Below are 19740 nucleotides of genomic sequence, written 5' to 3' on the forward strand. Positions count from 1 at the left end.
AGTTATATATTTTTAAGGCAACACAGCTATATATATTAAATGAATGCTTTAAAATACCTCATTTATTTAAATTTATATTACTTAAAAAATAAGAAAAATATAAGGATTTTAAAAATTATATTCTTAATAAATATACGGATGCAAAAACTCTGTAAATTTTTTGCTTAGTTTGTTTATGCTGATTTTTCCTTATCCATTAAAGCTTAAAAAAATATTATCTTTGCATAGTATAACATATATTTTATTATATGCATATTATATTTTTTATGTATATCTACATATTAAATTATATATGTCACAACAATACTAAAAGAATATTATTAAAATTTGCTTCGTTCTTTGATGCATGATGACATTAATAAAAAAATCGACGATTTTTTTTATTATTGTTTATAAAAGTATATAAAAACAAGTTTAATCTAACATTATAATTCAATCGAGATAGTTGTTTAGATAGATTTGTATCTACCTGAACAAATTTTAGAAAAATAAATAAATTATAAAATTTATGCACATAATTTAAATTTAATATAATTTGTCCTATAAGAACAAAATTAATTATAAAATAGGAAATATGTTTTTATTCTTTTGTAAGTATGTCTTTATAATCTAACGTAATTTTCCGGTATTATTAATTAAAAGTATTAAAATAAATAAACATAGTAATTATAAGAAATATATATTTTATTATAATCAACAAAACAGTTTATTATCTTCGCATTCATTATACATTTAATAGTTTATTTAAAACGTAATAATATGTAAATATTATTTAAATATATTTTTATTTTAAGTAAAACAGTTTATAATATCAATAAAATTATTTACTAATAAAGCTTATATTTATTTTAAATAACACATAATATAATATAATAAATGCTTTGATTTTATAACTAATTGAGTCAAATATAATTTATAATATTAACTACACTATTTTATTATCACTAGATTCAAATATATTTTTTAGTTTATTTGAAAAGATTTTTTATTAATAAAATGATACATAATATCAATAAAATTAGTATTGCTTAAATTGATTTTAAATAAAGCATACTATAAGAATTTAACTTATTTATTTAAATATATAAATTCAAGGCTCTATCATGTCTGAAGCTGGTATTGCAGCAAAAAATCTTCCGATCTCTTTAACGATTCTGTTAGTAATTTTGACTCCAAATGCTGGACCAATCTCGGTGAAGAGTTCCTTCCAATTATCGTTGGCAAATCGATGGATACTGTCAGCTGAAATTTTTTTTTAGTGTTATTGAAGCATATATTATTGATTAGGTATGCACGATAGAGTTTACTTACACAGTTGCTTGTTTCCGTTGAACAAATTTTCAAACTCAAATCTCACGAAAGACGGAGAATACGTCACTTGATGTTTCTGTATCTTCCAATGATCGACGCCATCTTTTCCTCTAATTATATCATAATCGATGTCGTAAATGTAGTGGCAATCGCCTATGATTAAACAGTAATTTTAATAATCTACAACAGCAATTATAATCAGGAAAATATATTTAGTAAATATGTGGTGTATAATATACAAATGTGTACTATAATATAAACTAATCATAGCAATATACATACATATGAATAATTTAATATTTAACAATATGCGAAGATACTCGAACGATAAAGCTTTTAAGTTAAGTGGTTTCTTGTTGTTTCGTACAATATATTAAATATAAATCGTTGAGAGTAATGAAACAATGTTTTTTTCTCACTCTGATACCACAAGTCTAACTTTTAACGCAATTGTCAGCCAAATTGAACGCGTAGTTTGTGTGACAGTCAAACTTGACGATTTATTCATTTTAAAGTAATGTCAAATGTCAAGGTTAAACTACAGAAAAAGCTTTGTTACTTTGAAGTTCTACGCCGTTTTTGTTAGACAATCTAATAAAAAAAAATATTCTTGGCTAAAACTGACGTCATATCAAGTAACGTTTTCACTAGTTACCTGATATGATCCTTTGCGATTTCTTTTTGTTCCAGCAAATGAAGAAGACATTGAAAGAACAACGTTTTGCAACAATAAAAAATATATAGACTAATTCCAAAAATGTTTATCGGACTTTAAAAGGGACACGTACTAGCGATATGACGCTAAAATTTCCGTTCCAGCGCATTTAAATCAAAATATGATTTATTTTTTGCTTAGCATGTTTGAAATTATGAAATAAATGCACCTCTTTAAGATAAAATTTTTGCAGAAACAGATAAAATGCCAGCGAATAATGTTTTACTGAGCATGTAGCGAAACCGCACGTTAAAATATTTTATAAAATTAACACTGTGACGGATTCAATATGCAACTAGATTAAAATTACAATTCTTATGTCTGTTAAACAATAGTAATTGTTGGAAAGGCTATTATGCAATTATGGATGTTTTGCCAATTTATAATGTCAGTTTGAAAATTTTTTGTCATACTGACCGAACACCTAGAATTGCACAATAGCCACGAAATCAATTACCATATTAAACATTTTAAAACACAGATGCTTATGCTCTAATAAGCATTGTTTGAATTTTAGTTTGTAATTATCGGACGGCCACCTTTAACTAGATTTCACTAAATTCGATGATCTCATTTGGCCTCGTTTTTAATTAGTTCAAGCTTTCTCTAATGACTATTTCAAAAAAATGACACTCGGTCATATCACAAATCACTGATAATTACTCGATAGTCACAGCGAAGACACTAGAATCAAACATTAAACATTACCGAACTTGCTTTAAAATAAATTTATCTTTGGACCGACGACCACTTGGCGTCACACAATACTGACACATTTTAGGTAAATTATATATTTTGTATAATAAACTGTTATCAGTTCTTTAACCGTCCAACTGACTGCAAAATATACACAACTTAGTCACCAATCCACACAAATCACTCATGTTCGATCAAGATGCCTAAGACGAGAGAAAGAGATTCGTTGATCTGCTTGCTCTGACAATACATAAGTTCGAACAACTTTACAAAAAAATCATAGCTTCATTTAAGAAATATAATATATTTTAGGCCTGAACTCGCTATCAGTGGAGCTCACACAAGTCCGAAGAAAAGCAATATTTCCTCTTCGATCTTCAGATTTGGTCCAGTGAGGAGTTTGAAAAGATTTTAAGGCACACCGTTGCGCCACGAACAACCCATCCCCACTTTTCACAACAAAATCAACTGTTATATCGGAAAAATCATTAATAATTTTTGTAATATGAATAAACGCGTATTCTAAGCATTGGTTTTGCACATCCATTATTAAGTTCCTTAAGACAATTTAAGCGAAAATGAAATCTCATGGGGCTTATCTTTGTAGCTATTTTTATATTATACATTTATGTATCGCACTAATTAACTATTATACTAACTCGATTTTAATTGTTGATAAACGTAATTAGAGTAATTAGAAAAACCTTATCTGAAGTGATCGATTGGAATTTAAATTAATAGTAATTTCCAACCTAAGTCTTCCAAATATCATCAAAAATTAAAAAAAAATTCAGATCCATGTGAGATTAAAACCAATGACATTCAATTTATTATCAGTGGCTAATAATTAACCTAAAACACTAATAATTAGACAACATACCTAGAGTTATATTTGATTTTCCACGACCAGCTACCGGCAAAATTATCAATCTACCTTCTAGATTATAATCGGCAACCATATAGCCATTATGATCATATGTAAGTATGATTTTCTTCTTATCTGGGTTCACTCTGTAATACATATAATTGTTTATGGTTATTTTGATTATGAAAGTCACATACCAAAATACTTGGATACGTATCGAGTTAACACCAGTTACTCAGTGCACGTGTAGTAGTAATAAACGAAAAGGTCACTAACCGGTTATTGCGTTCATATGTGATATAATATAAGAAAAGGCGAAATCTCGGTACGAAAAATATATTAATACGTACTTCAAATCGCTTATTTTGATATTTTCCGGTCCGTAAATCAAGCAGTTAGTAAACGTGAACTTGAGAGTTGAACCGACGCTGCTGACAATGTCTTCGATGGGATGAGACTTAAATCCTTGAAGTTTCAACTCTGGCTCTCCTTTGACTATCAACTCCACCATTTTTTGCCCAGTTTCCTTGAGACATGCGTTGAAGTTGGGACTCGAAACCTTGCATGGTTTGAAGAACTTATCTGCGGTTATCAATAAATTAAACCGCGCCGTTTAGTTTTACGGTGTACCATATTTAGATCTTCACTCACTCTCACTGTACACGCTCTGTGCGAAAACGAAAGTTATCAAACAATATTTCAATTTATCGAACATTTTTAAAAAATTTTAGTAGCACTTTAAGAAATTGGTCAGCGAGAAGTCTCCCACGAACGGACCGAGGTACAAGTGGCACAAACTTCTTTGGATTATACCATATATACCTACTACTTCTCTACATCATATCTACAATTGATGTATAAATATACAAACAAGTTTAGAGAAGTAAATTGTGTGAATGAGATGTGTGCATGGAGCATATTTTTAGCAACACTTTCGTTCTATCTTTATATTTGTGGTGCTTAAAGTAGGCCTTACATTAATTTAATTCGATCCGGTTTTTTGGAATTGATTTTATTTATACATAGGTATATCTATTATATTGTAGTGTATATAACTGGTTTTTATTCTCAAAGTCACTCGCCTTTTCTTCCTAATTATTAAATATCCTTGACTTCAGCAAAACATCGTCATATATAATGCTTTTTATTAAATTTCTTGCATCTATCTGCACATATAGGCATTTTGGATGCTCCGCTCGTGGCATTGCGACATAAAATTAACCATGAGGGAAATCCTTATTACATCTCCTTTCATTACAAAAGTGAATTATTGTCACGTTGCTCAGCCAAATAAAATGTCGTGTTCCCGAATAAAATTAACTCGAACAAAGAAATAATTGCTGGTAAATAATTAGTCGAAAAATAAAAGTTCAAAAGTAACAAGTTAAATATAACATTAAAAGAAACAACCAAACCCAATCATAACAATGAATACTAGGTATAATTTCACAATCGTCTCCAGAAGCCAAAATAATCAAAGTTGCAACTTCAAGCCTGATTACGATCGGCTGGTGTACGGAGTTTTTTTCCACCGGCCGATATTTCTAGCTGTTGATATGCTTATCTAAATGACAATGCCTTCACCATTGATGGTCTTTTTTAATCCAATTTTATTTATATTTTTTATTAAATCTTCCGCTGTAACCTGACAGGCGTAAGCCTATTGCGTTAGAACAGGGTAAATCTGTACCAACAGAGTAAGTCAATCAGATATAATGAATACCTACAATTAAGTATTATTAACAAGACTGAAAGTTTGGGAATCGGTGACATCAATAATAATAATTATAAATTATTATGTGTAATATAATTTATAAGCAAAAGATGTCACTGCCGATTTTTATAATCGCAGATTTTTCATAAATAAAAATTCAAGTGACGCTGCCGGGGCTCGAACTCGCAACCTCAGAGTTACTAGTCTGATACGTTACGGACTAGGTAATTCGCTATGAGCTGAAGTAGCTCATTATTTAAGAATTTTCAATGCATAATATAATATGTACGCGCTATTTTAATTAAGCAACATGATATTCATTCGCGAGCTTATAAAAATTAGGTATACATACATACTGTCGTAGGATTCTTTCATATTGACCGCATGAGCATTAGAATTGCTGGTTTTTTATTACCATTGTGGATCAAAACTGCTTTTAGATCACTTGGACCATAATCCTTGTTGATTTCTTGGAATAATCCACGTATATCCTTGCAATAACAAACTCAATTCATTATATAGAAATAAACAATTAAGTATTCATTTATTTTTTTAAAATAAGAAATACTATTTTCTGTCAAAAGTGAATTCAATTGTTTTAGTTGTGAGGAGAGCATTTTTTTAAATTTTTTTTCGTCGTCATAACTTTCATCGCTCGATTATGATGACAGCTTCCTCGAGATAGAAGCAATTCATGAAAAATAATATCTTTAATACTGGATGGTGGAGCTAGCACTGGTATGTCAGAACTATTTAAAACTAGTCTTAAGGAAGGTTCGGATACGAAATTCGATGTTTATTTTTACTTGAAAATCCAGTGACGTCAGTAGCAATCTTTCACATGATCTCTTGGTTTCTTCCACACCTTTGGAACACCAAATGACGTTGTTCTTCCTTTTCCATGTAACCACTGAGTTACGTTTATATTAAAAAATGTGCAGCAAACATGAGGAGCCCATGATTTGTCTTGATCACCAATATGGCACCCAAAGTAGTGAAAATATGCATTTTTAATCTTTGTAGTTATATTATTACTCTGTTTGACATATTTATATGTTTCACATATGTAACAAAAACTCTCAACCGCAGTGTCTTGAGCTGTCCTTGAACATTTTATTGATTTTTCGTATTATTTTGAGTGTTTCCAAGTGCACTTTCTCACTAAAACTGATATTCGACATTCGAATGAAAAATTATAGCCTACATATATATATATATTTATAAAATATATGTACCTATCTTTAACTGAAAATTCTGACTTAAGATGTTGGCCAGTGTTATTAATTCCATTAGAAATTAAAAAATGATGATAGAATATGGAATTCAAACCCAGGTCTTTTAAGGCAATAACCAGCAACTTATACCACTCATATATTGTGCTATTAATACACAAATATCAATAAATATATGCAAGATAGCTAGCGTTTTTAAGTGTCACAATTACATACTTAACCAAGCGGTAATTTTTTTGCTAAAATTGCAGCTTTCGAATCTGAAAAGAAAGCAAGTTTTTTGGATACGTGTGTAGTAATAAATATTTTTACAATATAACAATATTATTTCCATATAAAATAAATTATGATAAATTAATATTAAATATGAACGTTTTAATATTTATATGTATATAAGTTAGAAAATAATATCAGAGTATTTTAAGTATTTAATAAAGATGTACATAGATTGAATATTAGAAATAAAAACAATTTAAAGATAGTTAGATGTAAGAAAACGAGTACGGCCAGGGGAATAATGTATGGAGGTGTGAATTTGTATAATAATAATCTCAGGACAAACATTTATTAAGATATTTGGAAAGCAAAATTACGGAAATGTTCGTTTATAGACTCAGACATTTTTAAGTTTAGATATTTAAAATTTAATTCGCAAATATCAACAATCATAAACAACATATAAAAATGAAGCTGTACAATACAATCTTCTATTTTGATTATACAATACTTATGTATATTTGCCATTTTTGAAAGCAAAAAATTGGACAAAGAATTCTTATTGCATGATTTTGATTGAACAATCTACTAATTTACAAAAACGATACACAAAATATATTCTACTAATAATTACATCATGTAGCAGCAAACATAACTTGACCTTAGTTTTTGCTTGCACTTTTTTAATATTATTTATAAAACTAGTAGCTTTTTTGTAGTAAATTAGTTAATTATAATATAAGGAAAAATCGATGTGATTGATCGTAAATAATTTGTGTTGAGCTGAACAAACAAAAAAACCCACAATCGATATTCATAATTTAAATAGTAAATTACTAGAGCTAGACGCTGGGTGATAATTATTGTTTATTTATTTACAGTGTTTTAGGGTTACGATAAATGGATTAGAATATTTTTTAATTAACTATAAATAGTTGCAGTTTCAATGCAGCAGATATTCAAGATAAGGAAATTAAACCTTTACATTGTAAATAAAACATTAACACTGGAAACTATATTAAATAAAATTAGACAGATATTATTGATAATTATAGAAACTATGCTTGTTTTAGAGATCAAAGAAAGTGATACACTATCTTTTTGTCAATATTTATAAGCAAGAAAGAAACGTTTAATGTAAAATTATTAAAAAAATATTGCTGTAATTTATATATAAACACAGTGTAAGTTATTATTCAAGAAACTATCTAATTTTATTTATGAAAAAGCTTCAGTGTAAAAGTATGTGTAGAATAAAAATAATTTCATAGAAAATATTTTATTCTTATTATTGTAAAAGTGTACAGATGAGTAAAATGTTATATTATGAGTGCCATACATAAAATAAAATATTAAATACAACAAAAAATATTAATGATAAAGGCAGAACTAATTGATATTGTAAAAAAATCTAACCAATCAAATTACTATCTTTAGAATAACTACTACTATTTTTAAAGATACATATTATCAAATCTCCTTATTAGTTTTTATTTGTTAAAGCAAAAATTACGATTTACTTAATTAATCATATTAATTACATTTCAACCTCTTTTATGTAAGCAGGAAATGACAATAAAAATACATCTAAAATCTACGTATTGATCGGTCAAAAAAAAAATGATTTGCTCAAATCAATATTTTTTAAAAAGACCGAATATGGACCATGAAAATGCTTTGACACTCACTGACCATGATTTCTTAACAGAATATAATGTACCATATTTTAAACTGTATGTTAAATTGATTTTTTTATTATTTATTTTGTTTCGTATAAATATCTTAAAATAATCAATTCTTAAATGTCGTTTAGCAGATATTTTTCTACTGGATTTGTTATGACAACATAAAAATATATACACAATTGTATTTTGTCATTGAAATTCTAAATTGTGTTTTGACAATGAATAAATACACTTGTAAGTGGCATCACAGTAATAAACTTAGATTAAACAATGAGATAAATTTTTCATGGTTGTAAAATAAATCTGCATTGGTCCTTTAATATAAAACTTTTGCCTTTATCATAGTATATATTTGAGAATAGAATATAACATAAAATAAAAAAGTAAATCATGATGACAAGTAGTATTTTGTATTTTATGTTACTGGTAACCCTTTGTATAAAAATATAACAACGAGCAATTAATGTCTCATGTAACCGTGAACAGTTGGACTTGAAACTCTGAAGTTTTTAGTTTGTATCGAGATAACCAAAGATGCTTTATAGTAATATAAATCACGAAAACACAGAAACAAAAAAGTGCTATGTGCAGAATCCAAATCAAAAGCAACAAATTGAAAATCTAAGAAAAAAAGGACATCATGAAGGCGGTGCTCAATCTTTAATAAATACAATTTAATTAATCATTAGGATATACACAAAATAAGTTTGTTTTGCAAAATCTAATCGTACAAATTATTTGGTAATAGAATTCTATAGTTTTTTAAAACACGACTTTAAAATTTCTAAAATGTGAAAATGCATTCTGTATTAATACTCACAGTAAACCGTATAAATATAATTGCTTATTTTTTTATATTTTTAGTATGAATAATATACGATACAATGATACATGATGGACCAAAAAAATATTTTCCAAAGCTCACTTGTAAAAATTAGTGACAAAGTAGTGAAACATCAATCTATATAAGCAATAATATAAACTATTATTTCAGCTTACAATCAATAGATGTCATTATGTACGACCTAGCTCGATTTTAGTTTAATTATTTCTATGTGAGATTAGGAAAATCTATGAAAACTTATTCTGTGATGATCGATTACGATTAAAATTATATAATACTTACTGATTTTGATCTCCTAGACATGATAGAAATTGAAAACCATTTGGGTCTATATGAGATTCGAGTATTTGTCACCGACCATTACTACTGTTCTATTGTGCTTGTATATGTCTTATGTACACATATTCGAGTGCAATTTAAAAAGTATATTGTTTTTTTAGAAACATATTATATTTGTATTGCTTTTCAGAAAACGATCCTTATGAGCATCTCAACATATCCGATAAAGATGGACTCTTACTTGATAAACACGACAGTTTTTATCACACGACTAAAAGCTTACTCGTTCTCTTCCAAATATCTGGTGTTATGCCTATTATGAGAGTACCACCTGGTAAATATATTTATTTAAAACATAATAAAACTATTGTTTATCATAAATTATATTTTTTAATACAGAAACTAAATCTAAATACAGGACCACGTTCAGGTGGATATCTTCTGCCAATATGTGGGCTTACTTCATTTGGGGCATTGAATGCATTTTGATATACTCTGGTGAGTAACAAGCTGGTAATAAAATAAATAATGTATTATATATTTTTAATATTATTTTTTAGTTGGAAAAGCGCGCATCACGAATTTCATGCACAATTCTGACGGAAAATTTGATGAAGTCATATATAATGTGATATTCATTAGCATCTTGATTCCGCACTTTTTGCTTCCAGTGGCCGCCTGGCGCCATGGATTTCAAGTCGCAGTTTTTAAAAACATGTGGACACACTATCAAGTATAATCATATTAAAAACATATATTGAGCAAACGTTTTTTTTTATTAATTTAAAACCAATTTCAGTTGAGGTATTTGAGGGTCACTGGCACTCCGATAGTTTTTCCTAATCTGTACGTGCTGACATGGGCCCTGTGTTTTTTCTCTTGGCTAATAGCGGCCCTGGTAATACTATTACAATTCTATTTACAAGAAGACTTTGAATTTTGGCATACCTTTGCTTATTATCCTATATTGGCGATGTTGAACGGATTCTGCTCACTGTGGTGAGTACTGCATTTATCGCCTGTAAAAACATACTTTGATCGATATTTCTTTAAGGTTCATTAACTGTACGGCATTTGGAACGGCTTCTAAAGGTTTAGCGGTTAACTTGGAGAAGACTTTAGATGTTGAACAATCCGCAGCAAAAATAGCAGAATACAGAAAACTATGGGTGGACTTGTCTCATATGATGCAACAGCTTGGTATTTATAATATCGAAAATACAGATATATTTAAAATAATCCTTTGTAATTTAAACCTAATCCTCATTAAGGTTTATCCATTTATCCCAATAAAAAAAAACTCTTATAAATATTTTTAGATTAAGTTTAATAAGACATGATCTGGTTTCAACAGTCGCGGCACTAAATGAGCAAAAACTTTATTTATTCCTGAGTAGTATTTAAAAATACTGGAACTGATGCCCACTTCACTAAAGATCTCCCAACTAATCTCATGTTTCTTATCTATAAAAAGTTTTTTTTCCATAGCATAGCTTTTTATGTTTGATCGATCGCCTTTAAAACTTGTTCTGTTTTTAAATCGGTCGATCGAACTATGGAACATCACACCATTCGTTAGCATTCAAGATTGCTTTTTTTTATTTATGTAGCAAGTTACTATTGTTAGTTAGATTTGACCTTTAAGAAGGTAATCCACAATCAATATTTCCTTTGCATAACAAAAACATAAGCCGTTACTCTGTTAGCGGACGAAAAATCATTTATTATTAAAAGGTAGTGAGCTCATGTTTCATGTTTAGTGAGGATGTTTCTATTACTAGTCAATCTAGTTCATTGCTCAAAATATTTTGAACCCTGAAAATTTCATATAAGATACCCACATTATCTACTATTTCATAAAGCTTGATTTGACGATCTACCATTAACATATAAGTAATAAAATAAATGGAGTTCTTTCACTTGGATATTCATCTTCAATGTTTAAATTCAGCTGCCTAATTTTTGACCGTTTTATTTACCATAAGGAAAGAAATATAGTCTTATGAATTTTATTTAGTGTTAATCCATTTTCAGGGAGTTATTTGACCACTCTCACATAAGTCACAACATAGCACATTAAAGTAAAATTTGCAGATACGCTAATAACAGTTCGTATAACCTCACAAAAAATGTGTATAGTGCTGACATCATTATGTCAGATCACAGTTTTCAATCCCTTTTATAAAACATTTTGGTCAGGCACCAAAACAGCCTTTGTGAGATTCCTTTGTAAACATCTATTATAAAAATAGCAATACCATATTAAGCAATAAACGTATACATTTTAAGAAAAAGCTTAAATGACGTCCCCGATTGTAAACCAGAATTTTTCCTCAAAGAAAATTTATAAAAAATAGTCTCGAATCTATACAGAAAATACTTTTTTAAATATGTCATTTCAGTGAAATCATATCGGAATATATTTTCACCGGTAGATATATATTTTTACCAGTAAATTTTATTTTATGTGGTTAAACTATACGATTTAAACTTTTCCATACGTAGTAATATATCCTTTTACATATTTATTATTATTTATTTACATGCGATGTATAAATGTTAGTGAATGTGTATTTTTCAGTAAAGTTATATTTTCACTAGTGAAGTCCAAATACATTTTCAACATTATATATATATTTCTTCTAGCGAAAATATAATTTAACTGATAGTCACTAGTGAATTTAAATACTCATCTAAGATGTCTATGAATTTTAATTTGACAGTTGCGAAACATTCAATTACTGTTCAAACCCAAACACAACCCAATAAAAGTTCGAAAACTAAATCCATTTTTAGAACTTTCAGTAGGTCAAGTCCAAAATACAAAGTAAGCCAACTCATCTCTCAGGGAAAATAGACACTAAAATGTACGAAAGTAGTCTCTAAGAAATTTCTATCCGATGTTTTTGTTTTCTTAGAACATTTTAGTGCCAGATAAATATATTACAATAATGAGTAATAAAGAAGTCAATATAAATATTTATTTTTCTGCATTTTACCAAGGAAAATTCATTCACATCGTACACTTTGTACAGCAAAATGTTCTGAACGTACATGAATAAATACAGTTTCATCAGTGAAAATATAAATAAATTGTCTGATACATTTTTACTGATGAAATCGTATTTATATTGGTGAAAATATTACTTGACTAAAATAATATACATAATTGCGAAGTATCTATTTGCTGTTCAAGCTCAAATCTAGCATAAACGAATTAACCAAACCTAACTTGACCTAATAAAGCTCTAAAACGAACTATTGTTTTTACTTTCATTAGATTAGGTTTAGGTTTAAATAGCAAATGAACGTTTCGTAACTATCAAGTTGAGTTTCATAGACATTTTAGAGCAGCATTTAATTTAACTAGCGATTACCAGATAAATTATGTTTTAGCTAAATATACGGTGAAAATGTATTCGAATATGGTTTCACTGAAAAAGATTTATATAAGTGAAAGTACAAAAATATACATTCACTATAACATACACATTTAAAGGCACTTGATATGGTTTATTCTCATGTGTTTAAGAATCAGAATTGCATTTCTGTTATTTAGTTTAGTTTAGTGTGATTTAATTTGATTACGAATAGTTTAACATAAAAATAATAATATTTTAGATTGACTACAAATAATATTTTTATCGTGAATATTTAAGCCTAATATAGATACATTTGTAGTTCAAAGGTTTAATTGATATTAACAAGACCTTAGGAGCACCTAAAAAATATCTTGGAAAACTAGGCGTTGAGGCAAAATTATTTTATAAAATATAAGTATACGCAAAAATTAAAAATATAATACTGATAGTATTACAATATAAACAATAGGATCGTTGACCCCACCGTAAAGTCTTGGTCAACAGTGAATATTCATCATACAAATTGAGTGCAGCATGGCCTTTCATGTATAATTTTCTAGGTCGCGCTTATTCCAACATGTATGGCATATTCTGTTTGCTGATCTTCTTCACTACCATTATCTCAATGTACGGCTCCTTCTCCGAGATCTTGGAACACGGCTTCAGCTACAAAGAGCTAGGTCTTTTCGTATTGAGCGGCTATTGTATGTCTCTGTTGTTCATCATCTGCAACGAGGCCTACCACGCTTCAAAAAAGGTAAAAGAAGTTTGACCTCAAAAGTCCATGACACTCATAATTTCTATACATGTTTCAACAGGTCGGATTGGACTTTCAAGAGCGTCTATTGAACGTGAACCTGTCTTCGGTCGATCATAGTATGCAGAAGGAAATCGAAATGTTTCTAGTAGCGATTGCGAAAAATCCGCCTATCATGAACCTTGATGGATATACAAATATCAACAGAGAGCTTATAACTACGGTGAGTGTTTTCAATGGTTAAAATTGTATAAATATTTATTTTAAAGTTCATTTTGTGGAAGGTTAGTAAAGAGTTAATTCCGTTTTATTTTCTTATAACTTAAAATGTATACAGGAAATTAATTCAAGTACAAATATACCATTGAATGTGCACAAATACAACATATATAATTTAGTAAATTATCCTGATTATTCTATTTTAATAACTTAAAACGGTATAATTATTTTATCTGGTAAAAATCAATTCACATTTAAAAAAAAGTACTGTAAATTAATCAAAGTTTTTTATACTCGCCACTCATTTAAAATATAATTTATTCAGAATATTTTTTTATTCAAATTATATTGTTGTATTTTATAATAAAAAACAGACAATTTAAAATACGTTCAATCGATTATGACGTATGCGAATAATAATGTTATATTTTATACACTACAGATTTATTATCACCATAAAATTAAAATACATTAATGATTTTTTACATATAAGTAGACATCTGTCAATTGAAAATAAATATTTAAATAGCTAATAAAAAAAACAATAGGGTTTAAGTTCATTGACTTAAACTCCACATGATTAAAAAAACAATCAATGCCTATTATATCTGTGAGATCTGAATTATATAATGGGGTTGCTAACCTTCACCCATAAACAAATTTTAATTATGTGCGTAACCTAGGCGGTGCAAACGTTTTTGTATAATATATAATATTTTAAAACACAATAATTTTAAATGTGGCCTACAAGTTGTGCAAAAATGAATATTCTGTTACGTATTAATAAATAAGTATTTTCTTGCCGTAGAACTGCACCACTTGGTTTCTAAGTCTTATTAAAAATCGAGTTGAATTCTTTGAATTCAAATAACTGCTTTAACTGAATCAGAGCAAACGGTCGAAATGCAAAGCAGCTGCTTTTCTTGGACTTCTAAAGATCGTTTCGGTCGATTCAGCGTTGCTCCACATACTGCGCGTTTAGCTGAATTTTCTAAATCGTAAGCAGTGTTTGAATGAAGTGGCGGAAGCAAGTAATTAAGTATGACATATGTACATTTGATAATTAAATAAAAGTCTAACGTCTCTTTCAGTTCTCAATCATATGAGCAAAGATACTGATTCAGGGTGGAGCCAGACTCTTTGTTATTGTTCAACAGGGAAATAGTGTTGCATTGTATTTAGACTGAGTGATGATGAATAAACTGGTATTGTCATCGCGATGTCTTCTAGACGTTCCGCTGATGTCTCTCGCGTGGATGCGGATCTCTCTCGGTTTGCACCGGATGCCTTCTTCTGAGTTCATCTCTAACCATCTCGTCTCTAATCGTTTGATCGTCTGCTTATGTGCCAAAGTATCACATATTTTATACTCTTGATTCGAGACAGGTGCGGATGTTGGCGGGCCAATTGCATCGCTTGATTATTCAACAAAGAAAATATGTTTACGCGTTGAACTTTCAAAGATCGTTAATGCAAGCGGTAGATAAAAATAGCGATTTTTACGCAAGATAGACGCATTCTTTAAGCACAAAATGGTAGTTTTTCTGATACTTACGAGTGGTTTCGAGTGTTTCCGTGAAATATCCATTATTGCCACTGATGTTCAGTACAGGCACAATTCTAGCTTGAATCTACTGGTGCAAAATTTTGGAGTAAAATTGGATGATTTCAATGATCAGAATTTTTATTGTGAGTCATCTCTTATCTCGACGGCTTGGCGGGATTTAGTTATTTTTTTCGTTTGTGTAACACATATCGGTCACCACAATTGTTATTTAATAATTAAAACGTGCATACATAAATAATTTGGCCCTAGGAATAATACTATATTCAATGAAGCGTTTGATACAATTAAGAATTCAGGTGTTTACTCAGTTGTCCAAATAATTTGAACAATTTTTAAAACATCAAAATTTTGCAGGCACTACTCTTAAAAATCCTTAGTTGTTACTCCTTCTTAACTGTTTATTTTCAATAAAATGCCAAACAACATGTGTGCGACGCAAAGATTTTAGTTTTTGTGAACAGTATTTTGTTAAAAAGAAATTAATTTCCTTTTTGACGAAAAACCTTTCAATATATAATATGTATATAAAATAACACAATTGACTGTGTCGTGCAATAAAAAAATATGCTATTACATAATATTTTTAGTTATCATTTATTATTGAAAATATTTTTCACTGCGCTTTTAATTGTGTGCCAAATTGGGTATATCATATTACATGTTTATAGTTTTTATAATATGTACACGTTATATATACTTCTGTTCTTAATTTCACAATAACTTCTGTGTAAAATATAGTTTTTTAAGCTTCTCATATGACGATTATTTATTTGTAATTATTGTATTTCATTAGTATTAACTTTAAGGCTATATATATTATGTACTAAGATTCTAAATTTTCTCATAGTTTTTTTAATAGTTTAAAATAAAATATTCATATAATTAGATAAGCAAATAATATACTGCAAACTTCCTCGTATTTCGTGTGATTATTCAAGGTCCATTATTCAACTTAAGATAAACACACTGTTCTTAAACTAAGCAGCCTCTCCTTAATATGTTTTTGCTAGTATTATTTTTACTTGTATATCACTTGTATGAAACAATCAATGCCAACAAAACAATACTTACATTTTGATAACTAAGATTATTTTTTTTCAGAACATATCCTTCTTAGTGACGTATCTCGTGGTTCTGATGCAATTCAAGCTGACATTACTGAGACAAGCCGGCAAAAATAAAACAGTGCCAACCATGATGAGCAACATCACCCAAACTCGATCAGATTAAAATAAGAATAATACAAAAAAACAAGCTATATGCACTAATTGAATAGTTATAGTTGTGAACTTATTTCTCGCACTGTATTATTATAATAAAACCAGTTATTTGCTAAGAACAATCAGCTTGCATGGCAACTAGCACTAGTTGGCTATTAAGCATGGACACAAAACTGGATTGTGTATTACAAAATAATGCACTCATTAGGCTATAGGAATTATAATATTCAAAACAACTCGAATAGTATTTTACTATGTTTATTTACTTAAAATACAACCGCGATATTCCTTTCAATATTTTTAAGATGTTCAGTCATGAATAAATAATTTACCAAGCATAGTTAAATCCGAGACCGTTCGAGTACGTCATGTGAGCTACGGCAGGAGCTGCGGAATAAGCTACTCCCAATAATCCATGAGCTGCTACTCCATGAGCGTATGCTGGAGCTGCTATTCCGTGAGCGTAAGCTGGAGCTGCAATTCCATGGGCGTAGGCTGGAGCTGCGAGTCCATGGGCGTAAGCTGGAGCTACAATTCCATGAGCGTAGCCAGGATTGCTGACTCTCACATCAGATTTACTAACGCTCGAGAATGGCGTGTCGATGGTCTTAGAGTAAGTGGATACTTGTCCCAGATTTCCATAGCTCCTGAGGATGTTGGAGTGTTGAGAGGTGATCGCTGGTACACCCGGGGCATAGCCAGGAGCTGCTACAAAAGCCGCTTTACAGCAAGCCACCAAAGCCAAGAAAAAACACAACTGAAAAAAATAAACACATTATCATCATATACAATATATAACCTATATAATGACTTTATACGTAACTAATCTAACAATTAGCTTAATTTATAATTATAAAAAAATATTAATTATTTAACAATTCTAGATTTTCAAAGACATTAAAAAAATGTTATGTTCATTCGTCTCAAGACGTTTTTTTAAAAGTAAACTCAACTTATAGTTGTCTGTTTCTTATACAGTCATTGCCAATCAAGTTTTTTTTATAATTTAATCTACATAGCAGATGTTAGATCGAGTTATCTGGTGTACCTGCTAAAATAATCTAGACAAAGAGCAAAAAAACCATAAAATATCTCCTTTTTGCTAATAAGACTCAATACTATCCCACTTGAATCTAAATAATTTAAAAGAACGTTTTATATAGCAGAACTAAATAATAATAATACACTATTATCTATGTACGCTGATGATACAGTTATTTTAACTAGTAATTGTGGTCTTTAACCAGTCGCAAATAAATTACAAAAATCTTTTGAAATATTTTGAGAGGTGAAAAATTAATTTCAACCGAATTAAAATTTCCAAATAATTATTTACACAAAACGTAGACAACCTTTGCCACCACCTTTCCTAAATGAAGAAGACAATAACGTCAAATGGAAAACGAGCGTTAAATAACTGGGCTTACAACTGGACTTCAGACTTAAATTTAATAAACATATTAAGGAACTTCGCTCTAAAGGGCTTGACGCCATTGCGGCCCTTAGCCCGATATTTAATAGAAAAAGCACGCTTACTATCATTTTTTTTATCTATAAACAATTAATTAGACCAGTAATACTATTTTTTCTAAATTACAAGGCATTCAAAACAAAGCTATAAAAATAATTCTTAATAGACCTTTTTATACTAATCTTAAAAAAATGCATATTAACTTTCAAATACCAACAATTAAAAAGCACTCATTTTCATACGAGAAAATATTATAAAAATATCTCGCGAAATCCCGCGTTTTTACTGGCATAAATATCCCTAAAAAATCACGAATTTAAGAGGAAAATAAAATATATAGTTGAAAAAACTTATCAGAATCTGATTATATATATCGCATAGTATTCTCTTCATTTTATACAGATATTGTCATTAAATTGTTTCAATATGAATTAAAAAATTGATCTATCTACTATATGATAAATTGATATCTTCCTATTGATATTTTTTTACTCATTTTTAATTTAATTTATATTACGAAGTTATTGGAATTCAAAAATAAAATTTTGTTGTATTTTAAAGATACAGACTTTTTTTATAAAATACATAAATTTTATGTGTATTTTTTTTTAAATATAGTGTTTTTTATATAAGAAAAGTATATATTATACATAATAAATAAATAATTTACATTTCCCAAATATTTCTGATATTATTATTATATAATTAGATACAACTACTAGCATAAAAATTATTTTAAATATAATATATTAAAATCTTATATTTTATATATTCTTACCCTAGCTGCCATGTTTTCTGAGATATAAAGTCACTTGATTAGAGGTTTAGGATAAGTGTTTGTAGAATGATTAATTCAAACGTATTTATAGTCGACTGTGACCGAATCCGCCCTTTTACTAAAGAATTATCTTATTTTGCCATTAAAATAACTACGGCCGACACTAGGTCACATGTTTTAAGGCCTAAGGCTATATATGTATGTGTCTTAAAAGTTTGTGAAGCTTTGTACGACTTTAAATTTCTTTAAACATAATATATAAATAAAATAAAAATATTTTTTAAAAGCTACCGACAAAATACATTATTTATTAAATTTGTTATTGTGTTAGTATAATACCTACTCATAGGTGTTGATTGTTACCGCATTACAATCCATTGGGTTAGTGCCTATTATTTACAACATTATATTTACAATAATAACAATATTGTGTATTTTAAAAACTGGTTGTCCTGCCTGTATATATGCTGGATTAATAATATTTGCATTGCAAATACAACTAACCAATATTTACACTCTAATAAAACATAATAATTTATTATACATAATAATGACATCACACTAAAATCTACTCATGCATATATTATAGCAAAAAATGACATTAACGTTTTTTTATATATGTATCTTACAAGTAAACATTGAGTGTTAAACATGTTTTTAAGTGACGGCGAAAATCAAAGTAAACAATTTTTAGTCTTGTTTAATTATATTTTTTAATAAGTTTTTTCTTAAAATGACGTCATCTGTTATTGTACTTTCTTTGTTATTAGAAGTTGTACTTTGGAATGGATTACCATTCTGCGTTTTAA

General features: G+C 28.7%; 3 protein-coding genes across 3 annotated transcripts; 1 reads left to right on the forward strand and 2 right to left on the reverse strand.

Annotated features, from left to right (window-relative positions):
• Window positions 1-933: 933 nt before the first annotated feature.
• On the reverse strand, window positions 934-4254 carry LOC148228035 (protein takeout-like). Its single transcript, XM_088200275.1, has 5 exons — window positions 4239-4254; window positions 3938-4169; window positions 3603-3733; window positions 1312-1464; window positions 934-1242 (listed from the first exon to the last, which is right to left on the reverse strand). Exons 2-5 carry the CDS (start codon window positions 4096-4098, stop codon window positions 1091-1093), a joined length of 597 nt encoding a protein of 198 aa, XP_088056401.1. The 5' UTR covers window positions 4099-4169; window positions 4239-4254; the 3' UTR covers window positions 934-1090.
• Window positions 4255-9787: 5533 nt separating this feature from the next.
• Gr21a (Gustatory receptor 21a) lies at window positions 9788-16846 on the forward strand. Its single transcript, XM_088199339.1, has 8 exons — window positions 9788-9891; window positions 9957-10055; window positions 10118-10290; window positions 10357-10556; window positions 10612-10757; window positions 13480-13676; window positions 13738-13899; window positions 16564-16846. The coding sequence occupies exons 1-8, from the start codon at window positions 9867-9869 to the stop codon at window positions 16690-16692; spliced, it is 1131 nt and encodes a 376-aa protein (XP_088055465.1). The 5' UTR covers window positions 9788-9866; the 3' UTR covers window positions 16693-16846.
• A 78-nt stretch (window positions 16847-16924) lies between these two features.
• On the reverse strand, window positions 16925-19137 carry LOC148228037 (cuticle protein 76-like). The gene is made up of 2 exons (XM_088200344.1): window positions 18932-19137; window positions 16925-17439 (listed from the first exon to the last, which is right to left on the reverse strand). The coding sequence occupies exons 1-2, from the start codon at window positions 18941-18943 to the stop codon at window positions 17011-17013; spliced, it is 441 nt and encodes a 146-aa protein (XP_088056470.1). The 5' UTR covers window positions 18944-19137; the 3' UTR covers window positions 16925-17010.
• Between the last annotated feature and the right edge of the window lie 603 nt (window positions 19138-19740).

The sequence above is a fragment of the Plectrocnemia conspersa genome, unplaced genomic scaffold, assembly GCF_051122295.1.
Source record: "Plectrocnemia conspersa isolate PC_06_02 unplaced genomic scaffold, ASM5112229v1 ptg000012l, whole genome shotgun sequence".
Lineage (NCBI taxonomy): Eukaryota > Metazoa > Arthropoda > Insecta > Trichoptera > Polycentropodidae > Plectrocnemia > Plectrocnemia conspersa.